Genomic DNA, 26,810 nt, shown 5'->3' with positions numbered 1-26,810 from the left:
TAGTCCTGCCTTGGAGATGCCTCAGCACGCAGGGACTTGCAGGTCAGCATACCTGCAAACAAAGGGAGTTTTCCACTGACAGCAGCGTGGCCCTGGATCAGAACGGGAACGGCTGTTCACTGCTGCCTCAGTGAGAACCGTGTACCTGGTGGGGATCTGTAACACGAACCTAAGGACCTTCATCTGGCACATGAAGCCCAGAGGAGTGGAAACGGATTACTCACGTCCTCACACTAAATCAGGACTCGAACGCTTCTACATACAAGTTACATTTTCTGCTACTTCACGTCAGAAGACAAACTGAGACGTGCAGCCCTTGCCGTGGGTCAGGCCCGACGGAACGGCCGGAGGCACCGACCTGTTCAGGAGAACGCCGTGAGCTTCGGCGCAGTGCCGGCCTACGGTGTCCACGAACACGGCAGGAGGCAGCGGCAGCTCCCCAGCGCGGATCTCCGCAGTGCGAACGAACCTCAGGCAGCTGAACCTGCGAGAGCAAACAGCGCTGCGAGGAGCTCCACTTAAACACACAAAACCCGCAGCGACGTACGTCGGAAGGTCTCGTATTATCTGTGCTTATAAGGTCATTCCTCTTTGGTTGTGCAAGTCGCTGCCAACTCGTCCAGCAAGTGCATTTTAGCAGTCTTCTGCTGGCCGTTTGCTCGATTGTCCTTCGCAGTTGCAAATGTGAGCACAGCTTCGCAAATTTCCTCCGGCATTTTTCAGATTCCCACGTACGTTAATTTTTGATAAAACGTTCAGATTATTTCTTGTATTTTATCTGGATTTGGCAGTGAATGCCGACAGTAAGAGCGCCCGGAACGACACCTCCTGCTCCTGCCCCGCGTTAATAGTGAAAAGCACCGATCCCGGGCACAATCGAGGAGAAAAAAACCCAACAACTACATTTCAGCAACATTCAAATGGTAAAAGTTGCCATGGCTACTAAGCGCCCTAATTAGCGCCCCAAGAAAACACGCCTCAGTTTTGCAGAGTCCCCAGAGCAACTTCCAGCTCCAGACACGTGAAACAGACCCGATCTCAGCAGAGACGAAAACTTTCCTCTCGTTGATCTCAGGAATAACGACGAGAATTGGACATTACTGTTTTACTGAGCACCCGCCTTAACCTCGGGGCGTTTTTTATCTGACAGGGGATGGCCGCTTCACAGCACTGAGTGTCCCCACTGGCATTCAGAGTCTGCAGGAAACAGCCGTTCCAAGGCCGAGATTCCTGCAGGCTCTGAAAATAAAACAGCCTTCAGGAAACAGAGAACAGCTTTTGTCCTCCTCTCTCCTCTTCCCCCCACCCGGAGCTCTGCAGCATCGGTCAGCAGACGCGCTCTAACGAAGCCATACAAATGCACATACTCAGTTTAACTGATTTCTTACTCAGAAAGCCAGAGCTGATGTAAAGTGTGCATCAGTGGATTCACGACAAACAGGTTGCTTTCATTCCAGCTTCTTGCTTCTCTGTAAGAGCTGTGCCATGGGACGGGAGCCCGGATGACTCTCAAGGGAAAAGGGCGCGGGGTGCTTCCAATCAGAAGTCGCTCTCTCTCAGCTGGATCCATCAGGATGTAATCAACTAGAACAAACCAGACGTGTATTGAAGTGAGACTGCATTCACGGTTGTACCTTTGGATGACAATGCAGTCTCTCCATGGTTCATACAGCACAGAATCCTTCACTTCAGACTTGTGCATTGCCATGCAGTCACTTGCAAGTTTTTACGGTGAAATACAGCACAATAACCAGTAAGAAGCAACTCTTTATCACCACGACACCCATCAGGGACTCTTTGTTCTGCTCACACAGCACAGATCTGTGCTCTGCGACCACAGATCCACCCAAGCCTGCTGTCCCATCAGCCTGTGCCCCACGAAGGACAGGCACAGATTTCCCATTTTCCACACTGACTTCACTTCCCTTTGCAGTTCCCCTGCTCTGGGAACAAACTGCTCTGTCCCTTCCGCCCCTTTAAATGCTCCCAGAAAGCAAACTGAATATCTCTGCAGTCATTGCTGCTATAATGTGTTTGCATCAAGGTCCCTAAGAGGCTCCAAAACTGCTGGGATGAGGTATGGAAAGAAAATGGGTATATGTGCACAACAAGACCACGCACAGCCTGATCTATGAAGCTTCCTTCTCCTTGGCTGAGGTTGAATATCTCCTCCTATAGTGCGTTCAGTACAGAACATTAGGAAGAACGCTGACATTCTGCCACCCACCTGCAGCTCTGCTGACCCTGACAGAGCCCTCGTACAGCTGTAACTGTACAACTGTAAAGCAGACAGACACCCAGAGGTTACGTGGAAAAGAAGATAAACAACAAACGCTCAGCAGCATTGATGCTCACAGTAAGGACAGATGCTCACCAATGTTGAAGGGTCACCACAAAACTCCACACAGGAGCCAGTCCCAGACAGAGATGCTGCCTTAGTGGCAGCCAGCCCTTAAATGGGATCTGGGGGAGGTGCAGCCAAGTTCCACCCCCTCTGGGAGCACAGCAGAATTACCTTCACATGTGCTCCCACAGCTGACCCATCACTCCCCTCAGGTGGTTAATCAGAGGTTCAGGCTGTGATCAACAGCTTCCCACACAACCCTCCACCACGCTGAGAACAGAAAGCAGATTTGCTTTCCAAGTAAGTGCAGCAGTTTACATACACGAAATCACTATGAGATGATGAATCTTACCAATGGCTTTCATGAGGCTGATACGATAGTCTTCCTGAACCTCTTCTTTTAAACCCACAAGCGAATTCTTCAGACAGGGGTTAGCAAGAATATGAGCTGGAATTTGCTTTAAAATTACGTTCATCACTTCCCCATCCTGAGGTGCCAGCATGTCCTCCTGCACTGCGCTGTGCACGTAGTGCCAGTACCGCTACAAAGCAACGTTTAAAAGATTACGCCTGTTGTAGGAAGTGTCCAGCAGACAATGAATTGCCATAGGATGGCCTGGGTTGCAAAGGCCCACAGTGCTCATCCAGCTCCAACCCCCTGCTTTGTGCAGGTCACCAACCAGCAGCCCAGGCTGCCCAGAGCCACATCCAGCCTGGCCTTGAATGCCTGCAGGGATGGGGCATCCACAGCCTCCTTGGGCAACCTGTTCAGTGCGTCACCACCCTCTGGGGGAAAAACTTCCTCCTAAGATCCAACCTGAACCTCCCCTGTCTCAGTTTCAAACCATTCCCCTTGTCCTATCACTGCCCACCCATGTAAATGGCCATTCCCCTCTTGTTTATACACTCCCTTCAAATACTGGAAGGCCACAATGAGGTCCCCCCTCATTACTATGATTACTGCGATTACTTTGAAATCATTTGGGCTTTTCTATTACTTGAACATTTTCTGCAATCAAAAGGTGACGGAATATCATGAGTTGTAGCTACGCCTACCTGCCAAATCTCTTTAAATGTCTGACACTTTGATCACACACATCTCTGTTTTGATGTAAGCATGTATTAATTAAGTGCAGCACACTAAATTACTGGTCTCTGAAGCAGAAGCCCCAAGATGCAAGGTTACAAATTTGAGAAGACAGTTTTATTTGCAAAATCATGACATAGAAAGTAAACTGAGGAACAAGTACGAAGGGAAGCAGAATTGAACAGCAGTTTGCTAAATATTCCTATTTGCACCCCCTGCACCCCAGGCACTGCGTTCTCAGCTCCATTTAAGCACAGAGTTTACAGGCATAATGCCGGCCATGCGCTGCTGCTCCTGCCCTCCAAACAGAAACAAACAGAAGATACAGAAATACCTCTATGTCAGCTCCTGAAGGTGACTCCTCTCGCTTATTCATCTCCTCCTCATGTGAGAGCATGACAACAAACTGCTCTTCTGGAGTCAGCGGCTGGTCCTCTGTGTGACACACCGCATCTAATGGCCTCTGAGCAGCTGCACACAGAGAAACGGGATCCGGACTGCACAACCCTGGGGCAGTTCTGAAACAAACACAGGTCTGGTGAGTAAGGAAGCTTCAGTGGGTACTTCAATTAACGATGTGCTGCTGCCATGAGGACCAGCGGCCCAGATGAAGAACTTCAAGTGGTTGTCTCCAAAATCTTAAGTACCTCGGCCAAAGCTCAGACTGGTTCATTTGCACATATAGGTGGGTCACTCCAGAGGTAATGCCTCTATTTCCATGGGAACAGCAATAGATACAAAGAGCACAATGACACCATTTCATAGAGCAAACTGGCACCTACAAAACACTGTTTTTCAGTGCAGCCCCCACCATTAGCTCTGCGTCTTCACCAGCAACCAACAGGAGCTCCATGCCACGCTCATACAGATCTGCAGCAGCAGAGGTAAGCACAGCTGCTGTCATCACTGCTGAAAAGCAGCACCTTCCCCTCACGGCGCCAACAGCCCCCGCTGGGTCTCCACGAACATTCACAGGCATTGAGTCAATTACTGTGAAAGGAGGGCACTGCCAGCCCGCCCGCGGCTTGAATCCAGCCCGCCTGTGGCTTGAATGCACCCTGCCACTAAGAAGTGAAAGGCGCCGGCTTAGAACGCAGTGGAACGTCGGTGTTGAAGCACGTACCTTTCTGTACAGACTGAACATCTCGTGCTCGGAAGCACAACGCATCCTCCAAGCCAAAAGAAAATCAAAGCACAACTCAAGTAACAAGAATGGCTGTGACTCCATGTGCCGTTACAGCACTGCAGAACGTTACCTGTCAGAACTTCTTGGAGCAGTTTTGAGCCTCTTCCTGGAAGGCGCCGATTCTTCTAGAGCTTTAAGCACCAGTTAAGAAAACGACATGCATACGTATTTTGCAAACACTGATGCAAAGCAGAGCTAAGACATGGCACAGAACCTCGCTGAGGTCCAGCCCTGCAGTGTCAGTGCCGACCCAGCCCTCTGCACAGCTCACCTTTTCTGCCCCATAGCACTCTTCTGAATTTCTGCTTCTATACCCTAAGGTTACACGCTTATAAGCCCTTATCAGGAAAGGGTCACTTTGCCAGATGATGCTCAGGCAGACAAGGCACACAACAAACAAGGCTAAGCCAACAAACAGATTCAGATACAGACACACGGTGCGGCTGCCTTGCGCCCTGCTGGGCCCGGTGCTGCTCTCGCCGTTGAAGAGGACTTCAGGATGTGAAGGTTTTTCAGCTTTAAGTCCTGTGCAGCAGGACTGTAGTTGTTAGCGATGGAGTCACTGGGGCCTCGGTGGTAACTCTGTTCTTTGTATGGAGCTGCCAAAGTCCATGATGCTTCTTGCAGCAAACGAGGATAACATCTGCTCTTAAGGACAAGCTGAAATGGGAGAGAAGAAAAGCCACAGTTCTACACAGCACAGTGATTTTAATTCCTCTCAGTGCTAGAACAGGGTAACAAACCAAGCAGTACTACGGGCAGATGCACAAGTCTGACCGCCATAAAACACCTGGTTTCCACTTGGCCTACAGATGCAGCTTACAAATATGTCAGTATTTCTCAGGTGAGGAGCTGTGAGGCTGCTGATGGAAGAGATGCCGGCCTCCTCTTCCTCCTCCAGCAATGCTGGCACAAGTGATTTATTTGTGCACCAGCACCAGCACATTCAGCCCAACGCTGCCCCTGCCCAGCTCTCAGCTGCTTCTGGATTCAGCTTTTTGTGCACCGCTATGAAGTATTAATGCAGCCAAATAAAGGAAATAAACCACAACCTGTTTGGAAGGAAAATTGTTTTAATCCAAAAATTCAACCGCAAATAATAAGGAACCGTATATGTAATGAACTGAATTTAACTGGCTTAATGACCATGTAATAACAGAAGGTGTAACAACACTCCCTTAAGTGAGAGCAGCACCGATAAATACCCGACCACCTGCTCAGTGCTTCACAGCAGCAGCTCATGTATGTTTCCCCATCCTTAACTCCCGGCGTGTGTTTGCCCTGGTAACACAGAGCCCCAACGCAGCTCAGCACACGTAACGTAAGGCAGCCCCTGGCAGGTCACGTACCTCCTGCACCTCACAGGGTGCAGCAGCAGCAGCAGCGGGGACGGGGGGCAGCTCCGGCGGCCGCCCCACACGGCTCCTGTCACACCCCGAGTGCTTTTGTGGCTGCAGAGAAATGACAAAGACTTTGTGAAGATATTTGCACCGTTTCAATGAACAATGACTCTGCAGGACGCGTGGCCGTCTGTGGCACCACGAATATCTTATATATTTCCACAGTTCAGCCTGCGGTGCTCTGAGCTCTTCCAGAACAGCATTTTTCCTCAGCGTAAGCAGGGAAGGGTTCAGCAGAAAACTGCTCGTTCTAACGCAGCCCTGGGTTACTTGCATTACACAGTGGTGTATTGTAGAGGTTAATGTCCTAATGCACGGAACCAGCGTCTTCAGCTCCGCGTCCTTCTCAACATCCCAGCAGCCACAAGTAACACAAACCTGAGTCGCCCGCAGTCCCTGCAGGAGGAACTCACCGTCTGCGCTGGCCTCATTCTGCCTCTGGTTCCTGGGAACGTTTTGGTTCCTCCCAGCCGAGCATACACTGAAAGCTAAACAACCAAAAACCAACCAGAGGATCCCTAAGGGAACAACAAAGCATCAGCTCCTCACACAGCACTGTCCCTTCCACCCCCACCACTCCCAACCGTCTTCCCCTCCTTGTCCTCCTCAAGCTCAGTTTCACCTTAAGCTTTCTAACTCTCTCCAGACCCTTTCACACCTCCCCCTCCCCCAAACCCGGGCTGCTCCCCATTGCTCCACCTCTTCTATGGCACCACTGACTCCAGGCCCCTAAAGGCGGTTTACGGCAGGTTTCCACACGTTAATACCACGAGAAGCAGCCCCGTGTCAAAACAAAGGGGAAAAGAGAAAAGTGTGTGACCAGCAGGCCCCATGCTTCCGCTGAGTGCAGGAGCCAGCCGGACCGCAGCCCCCATTGCCGTCCCTCTGCCGGGTGGACCCGCTCCAGCTCAGGGTTTCTGACACTCGGCTTTTCGGTGCTGACCTTCCGTGCGGTCACGGGGCAGCCAGAGCTGGGAGGCCGGGATGTCCTCCAGCTCCCTTTGCAGAGCCGGGATGTCCTCCAGCTCCCTTTGCAGAGCCGGGATGTCCTCCACCTCCCTTTGCAGAGCTGCGCAGCCAGCCCCGCTCAGCTGTGTTGTGCCCGGCTGTAGCTATGGAGACAGTTCTGGAATCAGGGAGCAATTGCACAGGTCTGCCCCACCTCTGGGAGCCGCCAGAACCCCAAACACATCCCAGAGACTCCAGCACTTGTATGGAAAAGATGCAGTTTTTAATCGTTCAGAACCAAACAGCCCAAGGACCCAACGCCAACGGGACACCCGTGCTCCCCATCTCCCCACACCAGTCCGTGTGGATTTGTCTTCCAGCCACAGCTGTCAGCCCGTCCCGAGTTAAAGCGCCCTTCCAATGCCAGCGCAGACGGGCTGTTACTGCCCAGCAGGGAGTCCGGAGCAGTTTGGTTTGCACACATTCTGCCCCACCGAGCAACCGGTGGTGCTGAACACGGCTCTTCAGCTCAGCTTCGGGCGCTGCTCATCCTGCTTTCTGTAACGGGGCGGCCCTCACACCACGTCCCTCACACACCACATCCCTCATACAGCATCCCTCACAAAGCATCCCTCTCACACACCACATCCCGCACACCCCGTCCGTCACACCGCAGCTCTGCTTTCCCTGGGCGCGTTGTTAGCACCGCCATCAGCACCGCCATCACAGCGGCACCCTCCCGGCCGGGTGTGCTCGGTGTCCCCGCTCGTTTCGCTCCTCCCGCCGTTCCGGTGCAGGTTCCGGCCGCAGCGCGGACCCGCCGCCTCCCGCGGGGCACGGCCGGGGCTCGGAGCCGCGCGGCCCGGAGCGTTTTCCGTCCTGAGTTTCAGCCGTAAAAACACGCCGATAAACGCGGTTCGGCTCACGAAGCCGAAAGTGCGGGCCGGGGGCGAAGCGACGGGGCGCGGAAAACAAAACGGAGCCGCGCAGCGCCCGGCCCGGCACAACCCGGCAGCTCCGGCCCGGCCCCGAGGGGCGGAAACGGCAGCGGGGGGCGGCGCTGCATCGAGCAGCACGAGCCGCCGTGAGAGCAGCGAGAGGCCGCGCCCGAACGGAGGTGAGCGGGGGATGAGCCGGACACACGGCGGGTCACGGAGCGGGGACACGGGGTCGGATCATGGGGTCGGATCGTGGGTTTGATCATGGGGTCCGGTCATGGAGGAGTCGGGTCGCAGAGCCGCCCTTCCCGCTGCCCGCGTGTTGTCCCGAGGCGGGGCCTGGCGGGCCGTTGTGCCGTGGGACTTTGTGCCGTGGGGATTTTGGTGCCGTGGCGATTTGTGTTGTGGGATTTGTGCCGTGGGTCCCGCTCCGAGCCGTTCTTCGGGCTGCCGGGACTTGGCGGTGCGTGGGACGGGAGGAGGCGGCGCGCCGGGCGGCCGAGTTCGGTGTCGGTACCGGCCGAGTCGGGCCGCGGATGTAACGGCAGCGTCCATAACGAGCGGCACGTTGACGGGCTCGGAATTGAGCAGAGCGAGACACTGAGCCTCCCCGGCTCGTGGAGCCCGGCGGCAGCAGATGGCGGCCTGCAGGTGGGAGGGAGGTCGGGAGCCGCCGCCGTCCCGGTATCGCTGCGCTGCGCCGGGCGCTGCAGGCCGCGTTTGGAGGCCGTGGGCGCATCCTGCGCTGTGCAGGGAGAGCCGGCAGAGCGCTGAGAATTGGAACGGCCCTTTAAAGGCGTCCGAGCCATCGCCCTGCAACGAACACGGACACGCGCGGCTCCACCAGGTGCTCAGAGCCCACTCGTGTCTCCAGCAATGGGGCATCGCCCGCATCTCTGGGCGTCCTGTGCCAGGGCCTCACCACTGTCACAGACCTCTTCCTTATGTCCGACCTAAACCTCCGTTTAAACTTGAAGCCATTTCCCCTTGTTCTGTCACTGCAGACCCCGCTGAACAGTCTGTCCCGTTCTCCCCTGGAGCTCCCTGCAGATACTGAAGGCCGCTGTCAGCTCCCCCCTCGACCTTCTCTTCACCTGCACAGCCCCAGCTGTTCTTGCCAGCAGTGCTTTATCCCCGTGGTTAACCGGGTCAGGCCTGTCATGCACAATGCAGGAGTTCCCTCACCAGCCCCGATACAGCGTTAGGATGAAGGCAGTCTTGGTTTATGATGCCTGCCCGAGCCATGGACCCCTGAACAAAAGCCCTTCAGCTGATACGCATTACTGGTGTTACGTGTGCAAAAGGTTTCCCGGGCAATACAGACATACTCAGTTCTCCCCCAGACCTTTCCCGTAGGGTCCCCCTCCTCCTTGCACGCGCTCGTTGGTTTTGGGTGGGGGTCTCAGGACCCTCCGATACAAATAATCAGCCTTCCCCACGTTTCCCTCTTCTCGGACCCCCATGCTGAGTGGGACGTGTTGTGCAGGGCGGGATGCTGTGCTTAGTGCCAGACTTGGAGCGCTGCGCTGTGAGCTGGTTTGTGGGATCAGGCGTTGTTCAATTAGGGATATGGGGCTGTGAGGAAGGAGGTGGGGCGCACTGATACTTATTGCTGCCCTTGGGAGTTGCAGAATTGCTTTCGGGGCCCACGTGTTCGGTTCCCTCTGTAAACCTAACATTTTAAGCTCCGAATGGCATTAACAAATGCAATCTAATGTCTCTGTTTTGACAAAGGCTTTTCCTTTGTTTTCAGGAAGCACCTGCATGAGTCTGTCTCCACCTGGCTGTGGCTGCAGGGGGGTCCGTGGCTCTGAGGGTCGGCAGCTGTGGGTCACAGCATGTCCAAAGAGCTGCAGGAGCTGCAGAAGCAATGGCACTTCATCGTGCAGTCCATCCACAGCAACTCAAAGGTAGGGAGAGACGGGCAGGGCTGACTGTGACGCACTTCTGAGGCTGAGACCTTTACAGCTCTGGAGATGCTGTGACACTCGGTGATGTTTCTTTTCCTTTATTCGGAAAATCGGGGCTCTCTTTCTTGAGGGAACGCTCAGGAGGGTGGGGGAAGGGCAGCCGCCCGTATCCAGCAGTTGAGCTGGAAGGAGCTCTGGAGCTCTGCTGTGCGTTTCTGTCGTGGCGGTATGAGCATCTCAGGCAGAAGAGCAGCACGGTGCTGACGTGCCTGCGCTGCTCTGCAGGTAACTAAAACTACGTGTGTCTCCTGAGGGGGAAAGAAAAGTCGCTCCTAGACAAGAATTGCAGCGTGTGGCTGCTCTAACAAGAGGAGTTTGTTTCCCAGCTGTAACGCCGTGCTCCAACAACAGCAGGCTTACAGCAGGTTCCTCACTGAGGAGCCGCACCCTCAGCAGTCCGAGGAGATGAGAGCTGAAGCTCTGTGCTCCCCTCCACAGGTTGTTGCGTTTATGAACTCCCGTCTCGGCCTGTACCTGGATGACCACCCTTTTGTTGCCTTGTCGCTCCTGATGTTCGTCGCGGTGTCTACGATTCCTGTGGCGTTTTTCCTCATCTTTGTTGTTACAACAGTCATAATGGCTTGCGTTGGCGTGATAGTGATGGAAGGTATTGTACGCCTGTGCCTACATGTTCCCTCTTCAGCCATGAAACCTTTTCCTTTCTCTCCTTTCTGGAGTCCCAACTGAAGCGTTTGAAGATTTCTGCTTGTAGTCTCAGAGCAGCCATCTGATTAACTGCGCTCTGTACTAGAGGAAATCCTGTGTGCCTCTCTGAACCCCTGACCGCAGCAGAGCCAGTTATCTTGGCTATTTTTCATTTGTGGTATTTATGGAAGGTGTTGTTCCTTTGCCCTCCTCCTCCTGAGTGGAGGCTCTCGGCTGTTCCCCATCAGCTGGTTAATTTCATTTTCCCAACTGCTTTTACTTTGGGGTCGTGGTCAAACACTTAGATATAAACGTGTTTAAATAACAATCTCTCTTTTGTGTTCTCAGGTGTTGTGATATCCATCGGGGGCATAGCCCTGCTCTGCGTGCTCTGCGGCCTGGGTGCACTTTCACTGGGAGTTTCTGGAGTGCTCAGTGTGTGTTACATCCTCCTTTCAGCTCTGGTCAACTACTGGTGTGCCGCAAGGTAACAGCCCAGGCTGTCTGTGCCCTGACTTCAAACTGCAGCTGTGCTGTAGCGTTGGTTACTTCCTTTATTTTAACAGTGAACCGCTTCTGGTTCTTTTAATGAATGCTTTGCAAGTGCTGGGGCATCTCTGGCTGCTTTAAATGTAAACACATCAGTGTGGGTTTTGGTGAGCGTTACATTCACAGTGCTTAGAGTCAGAGGGGACCTTTAAAGGCGTCTGATCCATCGCCCTGCAATGAACACGGACACGCACGGCTCCACCAGGTGCTCAGAGCCCACCCATGTCTCCAGCAATGGGGGCATCGCCTGCATCTCTGGGCGTCCTGTGCCAGGGCCTCACCACCCTCACTGTCACAGACTCCTTCCTTATGTCCGACCTAAACCTCTCTGTGAGCCTGAAAAACGTTACACTAACACTCCATAACATCAAATGTATCTTTATTGTAGAATTAATCTTGGCTTAAACATTCTCAAAACACGTTTTCAGGCACACCAAGAGGATGCAGCAGTGTTCTTTCTGCACGGTGCAATACCCAGCTATCTCAGCTTACTGCGTTTGCAAAGAAATGGGCAGAAATGTAGCTTTGGAATGGGAGCATGAGTTGTTCAAGGGGAGAGTGTGGGTGGCTTCAGCAGGAGGGAGTTGTTTTGCTGGATGCTGTGTGTGTTGGATTGCCGGCCATGCCTGCACACGCTCCTGGAACTCAGGGCTTGGAGGCCAGACTGGGGAGATTCTAGCTGTGCTCTGCTGGGCTCAGGCAAGTTGTGCAGGAGGGCCACCTGCTGCCTGCCAGCGCACTGAGCAGCAAGGAAGGGCTGAGGGGCAGGAGCAGGAGAAAAGCTGCAGCTGCTCTCTGAGACTTTCTCAGTTCGGTCCTTCAGCACAGCAGCATTCCTTGCACAGTTCTCGGGGACGCACAGTTCCCTGTGAGGGTGTCGTACCTTCAGGAAGAGAAGAGTGCTGCAAAGCCAGCGTATCTGCATTGCTACAGGGCGCTGTAGCACTGCTCCAAGGCCTGCTGCCAGGCCCATCACTTTGCCCACCAGGCCCAGGAAAGATTTCTCTGTCCTGTAGCAGGTACCGATGTACTGATAACCTGCACAAAGCTTACAGCCTGATGTTAAACGGGCACTGCCAGGTACCGATGTACTGATAACCTGCGCACAGCTTACAGCCTGATGTTAAACGGGCACTGCCTGGTCGCTCTTTTTGTGTTTGGTGCCTTTTCAGAGAGCCGAGGCAGATAGAACAGCTGTGGATGTTCAGAAGTCTCGGGTTTACATCTCTTGTTGCTCAGCTGCTCTGGCAGGAAGTTAAGGGATGGCGGTCTTAGGGGAGAACAGACAAAGCTGTTCTTTTCTCCTGTGCAGGAGGCAGGAGAGCAAGCAAGAAGTTAATGGAAGTTCACCACAGAAGAGTTTGTCCGTCATGGATTTCTCTGACAGCAAACGAAAGAACAAATAAGTGGGATTGTGTCCATCTCCTTCATCCACTGTGCAGGTCTGTCCTTTGCAATGTAATTGTTTGCTTGTCGAGCATCCAACCTCGGTGCAGTCCATATGGGAGCTGGAAGAGCCAGCGTGCGTTGTGTGTTGTCACTGTAACAGCAACAGTGGGAGCACCCACTGAGCAGCACGTTGTGATACTGCATGAAGGAGGGGACGTTCTGCAGAGTTTGGGACAGGGATGCAACAACTGCAGCAGAGCTGGTGGCAGGTGGGTGAAGGAATGGCTGAGGGGTGTTTGCTTTGTTACTCAGTTCTTGCAATTTGTATGCAGCGGTTTGGCCATTTTATATGTAAGCATTAAGGCCCAGAACAGCAGAAACGCTTTTGAAAGGTGAAAAAGTAACTTCTGAGTGCTGGCAGCCCGTGTTAAAATACTGTGAGTGTACCACACTGGTGCTGCGTGTTGTGAGAGAAGGATGGGCTTCACCATGCCTTAAGTGTGGTATAAGTGGTTACGCACCTTCACAGCCGAAGGGCAATGAGCGCAGAAAAGCATCCACCTGGCAGCAGCAGAATGCAGCCTGCCCTTGTGCTCTGTTGTGTTCTGGGGACGTTGGTGGCCTGTTGTGCTTCTTGGCTGTAACCTCACACTTGGTTTAAACTGGTTCCATTTTTGAAGATGCTGTAGTATTTCTAAGCATTATCAAACTGTTTGAGCTTAACAAAGTGCTGTTTGTTTAACCACGTTATCTCATTGTTCTGATTGATTGCCGAGTTTCCCTAGAAGTTTCCTTTAGGCTTTTCTTTCAAGCAGGAACACGCCTGTTCATTAAGATATTTACTGCAGATACTGCAAAACTTTATCCCACATGGAACACTTAAACTCCCTGCTGGTAGCAATAGACAACTAGCAGGAAGACCAAACCAAAACTGAGACAGGTGTTCCCAAGTTCCTCTGTAAGAAAAGGTACGGCTGTGGCACTGTTCATATAACATATAAGATGGAGAGATCCATGTAGAAGGTGGAACAAAGGCACCTCCCAGGCCCTACCAGGTCCCTGGGATCATCACTGATGGAAGTCGGGGTAAAGGAATCTCACTCACATCAGCCTTGCTTATCACACACTGAGGAATGCAACACCTTGTGAGCATCTGCCCTGAAATCCCTTTCCCTTTAGGGGTTACCACCAGCTCGTCCATAATGCTTCTTGTAGAGTGCACTAGGGGCAGTAGGTTAACCCTAACCCTTGTACAGTCTTAGCACTGAGGTGTGCAATGCATTAACAGAGCCATTGGAAAGCTAACGCCATTCGCTGCCATGAATGTCCTTCTAGGAATGCTTTTTAAACAGGGAAGAGCTGTAGTTCCTCCTGCAGATGCGAGCAGCGCTCCATTCACGTTGCATTTTGCTCCTCCCGTCATGTACGTGCCTTTCTCTCACCGATATCCTTCTCCCCCTGCCCACCTCTTTAAAGGAACACGTTGCAGTTCCACCCCCGCCCGCAGGGTCTCAGTGCCCTGTTTCCTTCGCCGTGCTTTTCCTACCTCGTCCTTAGGAGGGCGCTGCTCGGCCGTTCAGCACCGCTCTGCAGCTGAAGCTTCGGAGCAACTGCGTTCCAGGGCAGAACGGGGAGCCCTGATTGCTGCAGCGCTCAGAGCTGACCTTGGAGCAGCAGCTCGGCCCTTGTCCGAAGGAAGGGAAGGAGCAGCCGAAGGGGGCTGTTTGCTGGCAGCCGTTTTTCACTGTGGCAGCGAGATGAGGAAACGGGCACTGGCCTCCAGTGAGGCTCAGGCGGCCCTAAAGCTTTGGAGAGCTTCTGTTTTCAGCCTGGTTCCTCTGCCCATAGGCCTGCGGAGGACCACCTCTGTTCACCTGCATTTACCCCCAAGGAACTACACAACCAACTCCAGAACTACATCTCTTACCTGAAAAGCCTCACTTTTAATTAAGTTTGTTAACAAACGTATTAATGTACCACATTTACCATCAGGGCTCTTCTCTTCAGGCATTTCAGAAGAGCCATAAATAGCAGCATTGCAGCCGCCAGAGAGAGAGCGCCAACAGCAGCCGCAGTAACTGCAGCCCACGCGGCCTCGCTCAGCAGAACATCCCCTGCAAAGGGAGCAGAAAAGCAGCGCAGTGAGGGGCTGCCCCACAGCCGGGCAGTGCACACCAGCACCACTCCTCACCTTGTCACCACTCCTCACCTTGTGCCGCTGCCCATCCACGGGGCACCAGGAGCACAGGACCCTGCAGGCTCACCACAGAGCTGCCCCCCGGCATCCCACTGCCTGCAAGAGAACAGGGGGGAGAGGGGTGAGCGGAGTGCTGCAGATCATCGGCACTGCTGCAGATCATCGGCACTGCTGCAGATCATCGGCACTGCTGCAGGACTCGGAGCCAGCGTTACCTCTCTTGGCTCTAGGCAGCCTGGGGCACCTCACTGTGCACAGGGGGGAGTCGGGCTGGAAGCGGTTGCAGATGAGGGCGCTGCAGTGGAAGTACACCTGGACACAGGACAGACATGGCCGCTCACTTACAGGAAACAAGGGGTGCTGCTGACCGGAGAAAGCAATAAGTGACACTCACTAAGCCGGGGTGGGCCTTGTCACCAGACATGAAAGCAAAAGCCTTCACTTCCAGCCTCCGGCGGTAGTTGGGATAGCTGACACCATGGCCTATGGGGTGGAACACAGTCCTGTGGCTGTCCTGGTCGTACTCACACCTGCAGGGGGAAGAAACAGCCTGTTGCTGGTAGGGCAGAGGCCATAGAATGGCTTGGGTTGTAAGGGGCCTCTGAGACCATCTGTTCCCAACGCTCCCCTGCTGCAGGGGGACCCCTCCCTCCAGCCCAGGCTGCTTTGTTTCCAGCTGCAGGCCAGAGTTCAAGGCAGAGAGGTGTCGTCCTGCAAGTGCCAGGACAGCCCCACGGGTGGCACCTGGCAGGTCCCCCCATGCACTCTCTGCCTGCTGCCTCACCCCTCTGATTGGGAACACAGAGAGAAGTGAGGGGAGAAGCAGCCAAACCCTGCTGCCAACAGGGCAGTGTGCCTCCAGCGCTCACCCATCAACAACGACATTCCACTGTGGAACTGAGCTCGGATCTTCCGATGCCGTTGCCCAGCAGTCATCCAGCTGGAGGTAGAGGTTGGGGTCATTGCGGTTCAGGACCTGCACTTCCATGAAGATGGGCTGCTGGAGGTACCTCACTATGGGGTACTGGTCGTCACGGTACGGCTGCCTGTACGAGTCCTCTGCAAGAGCCAGAGCCTTAGTAGGTACGAAGGTTACACTGCACTATGGGAGCCCTGAAGAAACCGAGTGCTTTGAAGCCAGCCGCTCCACCAGCTGCAGCTCCACCTGGAGCCAGAGCTACTCAGCCCCAGAATCAACTCCTCCACCTCAAGTAGCACAGCAGGAGGAACAGAAGCCTGCTGGGCCCTCAAAGCCCACAGCCCCAGCCTTGCACAGCCTCCCTCTTATCTCCAGCATGAATTGCTGCCCAATTACTGCTGTCTGAGCCTGGGGATGGCTTACCTGGGTAGCTTAGAAGGATTAAAGAGAGGGGGCCTTGGTTCATGGAAGCAGCCAGGGGGGGAGGGCTGTCAACCCTTACAGAGACAGAGGCATCACCATTGCTGAAGGAGCACAGCACCGTTAACCTGGGCAGGGAACACACAGTCATCTCACATCTGTGCGCAGGACACCCAGCTCCGAGTCACAGCCAGACAGACTTCCTGACGCACCTGAACTCACTGTCCCTTGAGATCCTGTGCAGCACACGGTCAGACCGCAGTGCCCTCACCTCGTTCTCATACATTATCTTCTCTCCTTCCAGCTAAGGAGAAGTGACAGCAGCATTAGTGAGTGAAGGCACTTCCCCACGTGAAGCCCTGTCAGCTCTGGGAATACTCACCCAGTACCTGGTCCCACAGCCGCTCAGTGGGACATGAAACCAGGCCCTGTCATTGGAGGGGGACCTGGAGGCAGGTTTGCATGTGGGATCTCTGAGCCTGAGCGTGTCCAGGGCCAGTGGTGGTGTAGTTCTGCCAGCAAGGACTTCAAAGTCCATGTACCCATCCTGAGTGCATACAGCAGCTGGAACAGAGGTACAGGAGTCATGCCCAAACAGGGACAAGCTTGGTCTGCCAAACAGCTGCTCTATTTTGGCCATAAAAGCTTCCAGGAAGGAGCAGGCCAAGAACAAGCAGGGCTGAGGTTGGCCAGCTGAGCAGCAGGTTGGGCCGAGTCCACCCCAAGGCACGCTCACCTATCGGTGTGTGCTGGTCACAAGGACACTCTGGATGCATCACCATTGCCACAGCCTCCCCATGGAAATGAAAGGTCAGCTCCAAGGAGGACAGGTAGGACCGAACTGGGCAGCTCCCCCCACGGAGCTGGAAGAGAAATCATTCTCCTGGAGCGTGGCTGCAGGAGTTCCCTGAACACACAACACTGAAATAATTCAACCCACCACAAGCAACGTAACCTCCAGCTGCTCTCACAGGGACAGCTCATGAAACCAGAGTTACTGTTGAGGTTGATGCTTATCTGCTTAGCAGCAAGCTGACATCTGTGTTGGCCACAGCCACCCTGCATCACTGCAGTGCACACGGCTGGCCCAGCACCCATCCAGTCAGGTGCTGTGCTCTGTAACGAAGCCCAAAGAGCCTTGAGCACACCCTCCCCATGGCCCAGAACCTGCACTCACTGCAGACTTCAGGACTGCCCTGCTGACGTGCAGCTCCACCCCTCCTGCTGTGCTGAGAGTAATGCCGTTGTCCTGGAGCTGGTCCATTGGGATGGTCTCATCCTCTACAGCCACAGATACGAGGGTCCCTGGGAAGGCTGGGATGGCAACAGTCATGTGTGTTGCATTACAAAGCACCGGACCTGTAACAACATCCTTGTTGGAGCAGAGCATCAGCTTCCTGGAGGCAGGAGCAGGCAGCTTCCCACACGTTACCTGGAGCACAAAGCATTCTTGACTCCACGGTCAGTCTGTGTTCAGGAGGGCCGTAGGTGAGCTTCAGTGCCGCAGTGTAGAGCACCTTGTGGTTGTGCTGCAGGGCAGAGCAGGTACTCAGTGCAGGAGGCAGCACAGGCCCAGCTCTGCAGAGCCGCTCAATGCTCACGCCCACCCTCAGGTTGCTGGTCTCATGAAGGAAGTGGCGCTGTGCACACTCACTCTTTAGGAAAGCGCCCACTCACTGCCTGCTCACAGGACAGGCTGCACACAAAGCCCGGGCAGAACTGTGCTGCAGGAGCACCCTGAGCCGACCAACAGCCTGCTCACACCACTAAGCACAGCTTAGGTGAGCTCAGCTGTAGCCATAACCCACACACAGCTCCACCAGCAGGAAGGCATCCAGCGCCTGAAAAAGTGGCATCATCCCCTCAGCACGAGCTCCACACTCCTACCTTGTAGGACACAACTCCAGTGGCAGTGAAGGCTGCCTGCAGGACCAGCTGGTGCCCATCAGCCCGAAAGCTGTAGCCGTGCTGCATGGCCTCCCCAGGGCTCAGCTGGTGCACCCTGATTCCATCATCGATCGTCAGAGTCCCGGGCAGGGCAGCCACCTGGACCTGCAGAGTAGGAAGGTTCCTTAGGAGGGGAAGCACAACCCCATGGCAGCAGTGAGGCACAACGGGCTCTTTACCCACAAGGCCACCACAGCACAGGCTGTACACAGGAGCTATCTGCACTGAGGTTACACATTAGACTCCAGCCTGAAAGAGTCAGGTTGCTCTTGGGCCCAAAACTGATGTACGCCCCAACACCTGCCAGCAGGAAGGCACCTACCGGGTGCACATCACCAAGGCTTGGTCCTGGGAAAGTAACCTGTGGGAAAAAGAAGTACACAGGAGTGACCACAGAAGCCAACAGTAGTTACAGCTTTGCCTAAGAGAAGCCTCTGCTACACACCGCCAGAGCTGGCAGCAGCCTCCACCCCCGGGCAGCCAGACGTGGTGCTGGAAGTGGCTGCTTGCAGAAAGGCTCTCATGGAGCAGAGCGCTGAGCCAAGGTGGGCGTGCAGCCAGCAGACCTCCGCAGAGACACCGCTCTCCAGACCCCATCCTGCCCCACGGTGAGACCCCCAGCACCGCCCGCACTTACTGCCATGGAATCTTTTGTGCAGTCTGTTGCACCCACAAAGGCAGCAGCCATGATCTCATCCCCGCGGGCAGCGCTGCAGCTCACGCTGTAGGTGACGTTCCTCTCCTCTCCCGCGGTGCCATTCAGCAGCAGGAGCAGCCTCAGCTGGTGCTGCCCGCGCTGTGGGGAGACGGGCATTAATCAGGAGGAACATCAGATCAGAAAGGAGCAGCAATGGTCGCTGCAGCAGAGAAGCCCTTGGCAGTTGGCTCCATCGCTGTGTAAGTGGCTGCCCTGGTACAACATGGACTGGTATTTTAGGAGCTCCGGGGAGGAGCATGGGCGCTCCAGGTCAGCAGACCAGGCAGAGGGGCACAAAGCACTGAGGGATGTGGGAATTGGGAGCAAAGCCCCTGAGAGCAGCAGCAGTGCGGGCTGCTCCTGGAGCAAGTACCAGAAGTACTTTCAGCGCCTCAGAGCAACTGGTACCAGTCGCCCTCTGGGCATCTCCCCACTCTGCTTCAACAGCTCTGAGTTACTCAAGTTATGTGTTCATGCAGATATACCTGCCAGGTGCTGACACGCTCAGGCCCTTCCAGTTCCCAAGAGGGATCATTTAAAGTAACTCTCCACTCCATCACAGGAGGGCACAGCACTCCTGACAGCATCTGAAGGTGTTTCAAGCACAGCTTTAAGCTAAAAGCTTTGCTTTTCAGGCAACAGGATCCCAGCAGAAGGGCTCCTTCACAGTAGAGAAGCCAGTAGAAATTAGAGGTAGAAACCCTATTAAGCCCAACCCTGAGCAGCAGAAAGAACCCCCAAGCGCTCAGTGACAGTGCACCCAGGACAGGAGTGTGCTTTACCTCCAGGCTGGTGCAGTTCACCAACAAGGCACTGAGCAGCAGCTTCTCATAATCCACAGTGTGCTCACAGGACATCATCTCCTCCCCACTCTCATCTGCAGAGAAGGGAACAGCCCAGTCTGCAGGCAGCAGTGGACTTCAAGCCATGGAGGGAAGCCGGGCCAGCAGCAATACCTACCCACTGCGTGCACATGCCACGTGTAATTGCCCAGCTCTCTGGGAAGCTCCAGCTCCAGCCTGTCCTGCAGGCAGGTCACGTTCTCTGCGGAGGGAAGGCTCAGTCAGCTCAGCCCCAACCCCAGAGCCCCTTCCACACCAGCAGGGGAGGAGGCTGCTCCAAGTAAACAGAGCCCCTCAAGGCAGCAGCAGCACAGGGAGATCTCATCCACTCATTACCTGAGAGATCCCATTGCCCTAAGGCACCAGGGGCTGAGAACAGCAAAAATCCAACCAAGAGGAGCAGCAGCAGCCTGCAAGCAAAGCAGAACCTCACCAAAGAGCAGTAAGGAAAAGGCCCAGGGCCCAGCTCCCCCTTGACCCCCCTCACCTCATCCTCAAAGTGCCAGAGCACTGCTGCCCCCCACAAACAGCCCCAGCCCTCCAGGCACCACAAGGCTGCTAGGAGCTGCCCAGGTGGGCTTATATAGGGAGCTCACAGCTGCAGCCTTCCTGTGGGTGCCACCTCACCTGCCCCTCGTTTCAGGGCTGGGCTGGGGAGGAGGAGAGGAACTGAATTCTGAAGATGTGAGAAAGCAAGAAGGCAGATCGTAGGAGTGGGAAGAAGTGTTATGGGTGGCCATTAAGGACTGGGAATAGGGCACTGTGTTACTGCTGTGTGTGAACGCCAGACAGGAGGCAGGTGGGCCCTGAGCTGTCTGACCACCAACGTTCTGAGGCTGATGTGTGACTGGTGGTGCCACCCTTGGGGTTGTCCTGGAGGAAACAGAGTGATAACCAAAGACGCAGCAAAATCCAGAGGCAAAATGAGCTGCTGGCTCGGTGACCCTCAGCTCACAGCACGCACCATTAGCGCAGCATCTCTCCTCAGCCCGGCAGCACATTGCCATTGCAGGAGGAACGGGTCTCAGTTCCTTTCAGACCCCAGTAACAAGGTTTCATTCGAGCTGCTCAGCGCTTTGAGCGTCGCTCTCAAAAGAAACGTCTGCATTCAGGCCAGGAAACGTCACTTGCTGCTGAATCATGTGAATCATGGATCACATCTGAAGTCGAGGTTTTCAGAAGGGCCAGGAATGAACAAACAGGAGTTTGGGAATAGATGGAGATTTTGTTTGCTCTTTCCTCCTTTCTTCTCTGTTTTTGTGATGCCCACTTTGGTGACATTCAGGATGAAAAAGCGTGCGAGGTCCCAGAGCTCCTCTCCAGCTGAAGGGCGTTTTGCTTTGCTCCCAATTAAAGCCTGGAACAACAGCATCCCACGGAGCACTGTCTGAAAACTCCCTTCAGAAGGAAATCTTTTGAGATGTTAGAGGACAACAGTCACTGAGATCAGCACTGTGTGCTGAACTAATTAACGGGCTGGTCATGAAGGTGTGGGAACGAGCTGCTCCTGCAGCAGGAGCCGTTCCCAGAAGAAGCCCTGGGGGTGGCTGCTGTGCCCACCTCGCACCGGGGGCTGCAGGCAGGATGTGTGGGGAGGCACGGAGGCGGCCCAGCATCCCCGCTGCGGGTCGGTGTGACCCCCGGGGATGGGGCAGCTGAGGCAGCTCAGGACGCAGCACAGGATACAGCACAGGATACATACAGCACAGGATACATACAGCACAGGACGCAGCTCAGGATACATACAGCACAGGATACAGCACAGGATACATACAGCACAGGATACATACAGCACAGGATACATACAGCACAGGATACATACAGCACAGGACGCAGCACAGGATACATACAGCACAGGATACAGCACAGGATACATACAGCACAGGATACATACAGCACAGGATACATACAGCACAGGACGCAGCACAGGACGCAGCCCGGCAGAGCATCGCACCGAGCTGGCAGCAGCTGTGAGTGCGACCAGGAGAGCAGGGAGCCCACACGCAGGGAGCCTGCGGCACCGCGTGAGCTCGTGTTGCTGCCAGCATTCTCAGATTTCTTCTCAGCTGCCGACCTGCTGGGTACGTTTCTCTCAGTAATCCTGAACACAAGGAAACAGATTTGGGAATCACAGAACGGTTTGGGCTGGAAGGGACCTTTAAGAGCACCTCGTTCCACCCCCCGCTGTCAGCAGGGACACTTCCCATGGCCCAGGTTGCTCACAGCCCCATCCAGCCCGGCCTGTAGTGCTACTGGGCAAGGAGCATCCACAGCCTCACTGGGCGACCTGTTCAGTGTCTCACCACACAGTAAGGAATTCCTTCCCAATGTTTAGTCTAAACCTGCCATCCTCCAGTTTAAAGCCATTTCCCCTTGTCTTGTCTCACTACCTGCCCTTAAAAAAGCCTCTCCCCAGTTTTCCTGTAGTCCCTTCAGGTCCTGGAAGGGCTATAAGGTTCCCCCAGAGCCTTCTCTCCTGCACAGCCCCAGCTCTCTCAGCCTGTCCTCATAGGGATGTGCTCCATCCTCTGATCATCTTCATGGCCCACAAGTCCATCCAGATCAGTTATCCCCTTACCATCAGTATTGCCCACGTCCCTCAGTGCCACATCATCTCCGTGGATCTTGGATCCCCCCAGGGATGGTGAGTCCCCCCCCCCCCCAGCCATTCCAAAGCATCACAGCTCTTTGGGGTTTTTCCGAGCACCCAACGCTGTGCTCTAGTTCCACAGCTTTCCCTCACATGTAACCCACTGTGTAACCCACTGTGTAACCCACTGTCCCGCTGCCATCCGTGGAAACAGCGTCTAAATGGGGATCTGCCTGTTTGGACAAGGCCGGGCAGCCCGTCCCAGCGGCACCAGCAGAGCGCTCAGCCCACAGGGCCCGGAGCACCGTGCTGCTGCTGCTGGAGCTCCTGCGCTGCCTGGAGAACATCGGCCGCGTTGCTCCATCTGTGCCCCCATCGGACACCAAAAGGACGAAGGAGCCCCATTTCTGCAGCACACCGCGCCGGGAAGAAGCGGCTCCGCGGGGTGGAGGAGCGGCCGCCGCTCGGGGCGGAAAGCAGAACGCCGCCCGCCGGAGGACTTCGCTCCCCTCGGCCGCCCTCCCCCCGGGGCGATGCCGCAGCTCCGGCCGTGGGCGGGTCGTGCCGGCGGACCGGCTGCCGCAGCTGAAGATGTCGAGCCGGTACCACAGGGCAGCGGCCGACGGGAACCTGGAGCTGCTGAAAGAAGCCACTCGGAAAGACCTCAACGCTTCCGATGAGGACGGGATGACGCCCACGCTGCTGGCCGCGTACCACGGGCGCCTGGAGGCTCTGGAGATCATATGCCGCAGAGGGTGAGTGGGGCAGCCTCCATCCCTTGGGGCTCCGGCTCCAATTAGCGCTCATTCCCACCGCCGCAGTGACGCCCCGAGAGCCGTCGGAGCTGCGGAGCCCTTTGGGGCTGTCCGTGAGGCTGTCCGGGGCTGATGCTTTATGCTGTGATTCTCTCGCAAGGTTTAGGAGGAGGGAAACGGAGCGAAGCAAATGTTTGTTCTGGGCTGAGATGAAGGTTATGTTGTCCCCGGTTTGTATTTTTGATCTAAATGGCTTAAAGGAGATTGGAGGGAAACGTCTGATCAACTGCTTGGATGCATTTAGTTCTCCTAGCCTAGAAATAGGTCTGAAGACCTCACACCCAGACGGGATTGCCGCGGATCCGCCGAGCGGCTCTTAGGCGTGGCTGTGGCCGCACCATAAAAGGGGCCTTTGGACTCTATTGCCGTGGTTGCGCCCCAGGGAAAGCAGAGGAACTCGCAAGGAGGTACCGAGAGTCCATAGGGCAGCGGGAGGGAATGACCGCCCAGGGAGCAAATCGCAGCGACCTCCCGCTGTGAGTTCAAAATACCCCCCCGCCACGATGACGACTCGAACGTCCGCTCGGCCGCGTGCTCCGTGGGGAGGCTGAGCTCTGGGAGCTGCTCGGTGCGCTCTGCGGCCGGCCCTGCTTTCCTCAGGTCTTTTTGTGTCATGAATTCACCCTTTCCTTGAAGTAAAGGCGGTTTCCCGACACAGCTGCGGCGCGGACCCGTTCCGTCCCGTGCTGCCCGTTGCGGGCGCTGGGTCCCGCAGCGCACACAGCCCGCGGGGGGCGCTGAGACGGCACGAGCCCTTTTGTCTGCAGAGTTCGCCCTGCGGGCAGCAGCTGATGTGCTCGGCCGGTCCGCGGCACACGAGGGGCGCAGTCGGGCAGGAGGGAAGCAACAGTTCCTGCTGGCTTTAAGCTCCGTTAAAAATCATGTGGGTTTTACTTTGGTTCTTTTGTTTTCCAATTGCCCAATGAACTTCTGCTTTCCAAACCCCACGAGCAAAAGAACCCTACATAGAAAACAATGGAGCTGACTAGAACCGGAATCCGAGTGAGCCCAACCCAGCAGCACTGGAGACAAAGCTGCGCTTTGGGTGCCATTTACCCGCCGCTGCTCCCAGCCATCACTGTGTGGGCACAATGAGACCCTTCACTGCCATCCTCCTTGTAGTGTCCCCTGACGTGCAAGAGAGTCAGAAAAGGCCTTTGCAGCGCTTTGCCTGGAAGGCCACAGAGCAGCCACACCTTCTGGTCCATGAGCGCAGGCGGAAGGCTGGGTGTGCTGTGTGCCCCGCCGGCCTCGTGCTGCTGCTGGGTGCCACCTGGCAGTGGGCAGCTGGGGCGGGCAGGGAGCGGGCAGGGCTGTGCCAGCAGCCCCACAGCATGAAGGACGCCCTGCTGCTCCATGGGCACTGCAGGCACAGCCCGGCTCATGGGAGAGCGCCGATCAGGGTGTGCTCATGCTGCGTGCTCACACTGTCTGCTCATGCTACATGCTCACACTGTCTGCTCATGCTACATGCTCACACTGCATGCTCACACTGCATGCTCACACTGCATGCTCGGGGCGCAGCACAGCTCCAGGACGGAGCGAGGCCGACCTGCTGCCACCAGGCTGTGCTGCCGTCCCCCACGTGCCACTCACTGCACTGCTTTCCTCCTCAGAGGCGATCCGGACAAATGTGACATCTGGGGGAGCACTCCGCTCCACCACGCCGCCTGCAACGGCCACATCCACTGCGTCTCCTTCCTGGTCAGCTTCGGTGCCAACATCTTCGCTCTGGACAACGAGCTGCGCACGGCGCTGGACGTCGCTGCCAGCAGAGATCGCCACGAGTGCGTCAGGCTGCTGGACAGGGCCGCTACGGAGCAGAACGTGGCCAACCCCAGGAAGGTGTCCAAGCTGAAGGCCCAGGCCCAGAGGAATGCGGAGAAGCAGGTCAAGGAGTGCGAGAAGCGGCAGGAGAAGCACCAGCACGAAATGAACAGGAGCTACATGAAGGAGAAGGTCGGCTCCGTGGCGTCCTCCAGAGGGACCCACTCCAGGGTGAAGCTGCCGACTCTCTTCACGTCGAACACAGCAGCTCCTTTCTCCAAAAACCTGAAAGATACCTTCAGGCTGAAGGCCAAAAGGACGGCCGGCAGCACGAGAAGCCAGGAGCCACAAAGCAACGGCCAGGCAGATGGAGGGGAAAGGGGAAGCGTGATGCACCTGTTTGATGAGAGGGAGGAGGACGACTTGCCAGACGACGACGGGCAGCTCTCCATCTTCACACGGCCGGGTCTCGGTAAGATCGTGTTTGGGAGGAATCTGGCTGCGGATGTGGATCCCGGCACCGTCTCTTCCCAGAAAGAAGGAATCAGCTTCAGAATGTCCAGCGAGCTCTTCCAGCAGGAAGGTGCCGGGAGCAGCGCAGAGGGCGACGCTGGAAGCAGCGCGGACGTCCCCTGGCAGGAGGAGGAGCTGCTGTGGGACGACGAGGAGGCAGACAGCACACCCCTGGAGGTGTTCCTGGCCTCACAGATGCTGGACGAGTTTCTACCCATCTTCATGAGGGAAAAAATGGATCTGGAGGCCCTGATGCTGTGCTCTGATGAAGACCTGCAGAGCATCCAGGTGGAGCTGGGGCCAAGAAAGAAAGTCCTGAGTGCTGTGAGTAGAAGGAAACAGGCATTCCAGGATCCCGGGAGGATGGTGGATACGTGCTTGTAGAACAGCACCCACTGCTGCCACCCTGATCTGACACCGAGATCTCCTGCTCCAGTACGGCACGCAGCTCTCCTACCACCGCTAAGGCAAAGCGCCAGGAGCTCCCCGTGACGGCACGGAGACGTGCAGCCAGACTGTGGGTGGTGGCTGTGCAATGTGAAGTGCAGTGCGGATTTGGGCACATTCTACCAGAAAAAGAACGTGACAGAAATTGCCAAAGCTGCAGTCAGGGCTCGTTCTCTGCTTACATGGCTGGGGGTCTCTGCGTGTGACAGAGCAGAGCTTAACAAACCGCCCGGCCCCACAAACTGCCCCATTCTCCTCCAGAACCCACCGAGCGCTCCCAGAGCTCCCAGAATTGGGAGCTCAGGCTCCCAGCTTCACCCCCTCGCTGTGTTACATTGCTGCAAACTGCTCTTCTCGGTGCTGCTCTGCTAGAATAAAATCTGCTCCTTGGCTGCAGCTCGTTGCCTCCACTCGTGCCTGAATCCAGGTGGACAGGAATACCTCACAGCCAGCTCCAAGCTGCCACTCGTGTTTCTCTGCTGCTGTTGCTGAGCAGCCCCTGAGATCCCCATTGAGAGGCACAGGGTGAGCAGCACCTGCCCTGCTCTGGCTGTGTGTCAGCACGCAGCGTGTGCTAAGCGGCCCCAGGAGGCAATTCCTCTGGGGACGGGAGGCTGAGGGTCTCTTTCCACAGCTGATCGGCTCTGTTTGTCCCTGCAGGGCACAGCTGGCACACCGCTGGCACACAGCTGGCACACCGCTGGCACACAGCTGGCACACCGCTGGCACACAGCTGGCACACAGCTGGCACACAGCTGGCACACCGCTGGCACACTGCTGGCACACACACCCAGCAGCAGAGCCATGCAGCCGGTGCTGCTGCTGCTCACTGCCACCTCAGCCCGGGAGCAGCACACAGCGGGTGCAAACTCCCCCAGCTGGTGAGCAGGGCGGGCAGCTCACTGGCTGGTCCCATGGCAGGAGAGGCACGGTGCCTTTCCTTGGGGGTGTGCAGTGTTTGTGGGAACGAATCCTGGTTAATCATCTATTTGTCACGCTCCGTTCTTTCCGCATTTTTGTCTTCTCTGATTTGCTCACCATTGCTTTCCTTGGCTGGACTTTGTGCTGCACCTTTGCCGTTTCCTGGCACGCTGTATTTCCCTGTGCCGAGCAGAGCCATCGGACCCTGCACTGCGCAGCATCAGCTGCCAGCTGTGAGCACAGGGATAGGCCGGGCAGCGCCGCCCTGGATCGGTGCTG

At 55.8% G+C, this 26,810-nt stretch overlaps 4 protein-coding genes across 7 annotated transcripts in view; 2 read left to right on the top strand and 2 right to left on the bottom strand.

Annotated features, from left to right (window-relative positions):
* DNAH3 (dynein axonemal heavy chain 3) overlaps positions 1–7,081 on the bottom strand; it is a 46,077-nt gene extending 38,996 nt beyond the window's left edge. The window contains exons 1-9 of one of the 2 annotated variants that reach the window (XM_072348766.1): positions 6,961–7,081; positions 6,431–6,505; positions 5,967–6,068; positions 5,046–5,277; positions 4,688–4,748; positions 3,766–3,949; positions 2,697–2,886; positions 1,389–1,584; positions 359–484 (exon numbers count right to left, since the gene is read on the bottom strand). In XM_072348766.1, coding sequence (XP_072204867.1) covers positions 359–484; positions 1,389–1,584; positions 2,697–2,886; positions 3,766–3,949; positions 4,688–4,748; positions 5,046–5,277; positions 5,967–6,068; positions 6,431–6,448 — 1,109 coding nt within the window. In that variant the 5' untranslated portion in view covers positions 6,449–6,505; positions 6,961–7,081. Of the gene's footprint in view, positions 1–358; positions 485–1,388; positions 1,585–2,374; positions 2,417–2,696; positions 2,887–3,765; positions 3,950–4,687; positions 4,749–5,045; positions 5,278–5,966; positions 6,069–6,430; positions 6,506–6,960 lie in introns of those variants that run through there. The other variant, XM_072348767.1, reaches the window with a different exon arrangement.
* A 587-nt stretch (positions 7,082–7,668) lies between these two features.
* LDAF1 (lipid droplet assembly factor 1) lies at positions 7,669–24,518 on the top strand. Of its 3 annotated transcripts, XM_072348960.1 has the most exons (6): positions 7,669–8,082; positions 9,657–9,813; positions 10,312–10,480; positions 10,867–11,005; positions 12,380–12,509; positions 24,500–24,518. In XM_072348960.1, the coding sequence occupies exons 2-5, from the start codon at positions 9,742–9,744 to the stop codon at positions 12,471–12,473; spliced, it is 474 nt and encodes a 157-aa protein (XP_072205061.1). In that variant the 5' UTR covers positions 7,669–8,082; positions 9,657–9,741; the 3' UTR covers positions 12,474–12,509; positions 24,500–24,518. The 3 variants fall into 3 exon arrangements, with proteins under 3 accessions (XP_072205061.1, XP_072205060.1, XP_072205062.1); XM_072348959.1 differs by lacking the exon at positions 24,500–24,518 and having other exon boundaries at positions 7,687–8,082; positions 12,380–13,206; XM_072348961.1 differs by lacking the exon at positions 24,500–24,518 and having other exon boundaries at positions 8,075–8,134; positions 12,380–13,206.
* Positions 14,329–20,029, bottom strand: ZP2 (zona pellucida glycoprotein 2). The gene is made up of 18 exons (XM_072348957.1): positions 19,966–20,029; positions 19,815–19,888; positions 19,597–19,680; positions 19,419–19,513; positions 18,577–18,735; positions 18,262–18,300; positions 17,880–18,044; positions 17,425–17,521; positions 17,170–17,351; positions 16,729–16,855; positions 16,375–16,556; positions 16,205–16,296; positions 15,996–16,120; positions 15,523–15,712; positions 15,048–15,183; positions 14,869–14,965; positions 14,666–14,749; positions 14,329–14,570 (listed from the first exon to the last, which is right to left on the bottom strand). Exons 1-18 carry the CDS (start codon positions 19,968–19,970, stop codon positions 14,425–14,427), a joined length of 2,079 nt encoding a protein of 692 aa, XP_072205058.1. The 5' UTR covers positions 19,971–20,029; the 3' UTR covers positions 14,329–14,424.
* ANKS4B (ankyrin repeat and sterile alpha motif domain containing 4B) lies at positions 22,660–26,044 on the top strand. The gene is made up of 2 exons (XM_072348958.1): positions 22,660–22,823; positions 24,500–26,044. The coding sequence occupies exons 1-2, from the start codon at positions 22,660–22,662 to the stop codon at positions 25,545–25,547; spliced, it is 1,212 nt and encodes a 403-aa protein (XP_072205059.1). The 3' UTR covers positions 25,548–26,044.
* The last annotated feature ends 766 nt before the right edge of the window (positions 26,045–26,810 follow it).

Source organism: Excalfactoria chinensis, chromosome 14 (genome assembly GCF_039878825.1).
Source record: "Excalfactoria chinensis isolate bCotChi1 chromosome 14, bCotChi1.hap2, whole genome shotgun sequence".
Taxonomy (NCBI): Eukaryota; Metazoa; Chordata; class Aves; order Galliformes; family Phasianidae; genus Excalfactoria; species Excalfactoria chinensis.
Note: the sequence above shows the minus strand (reverse complement) of the source record. Positions and strands in the feature narration are given on the sequence as shown.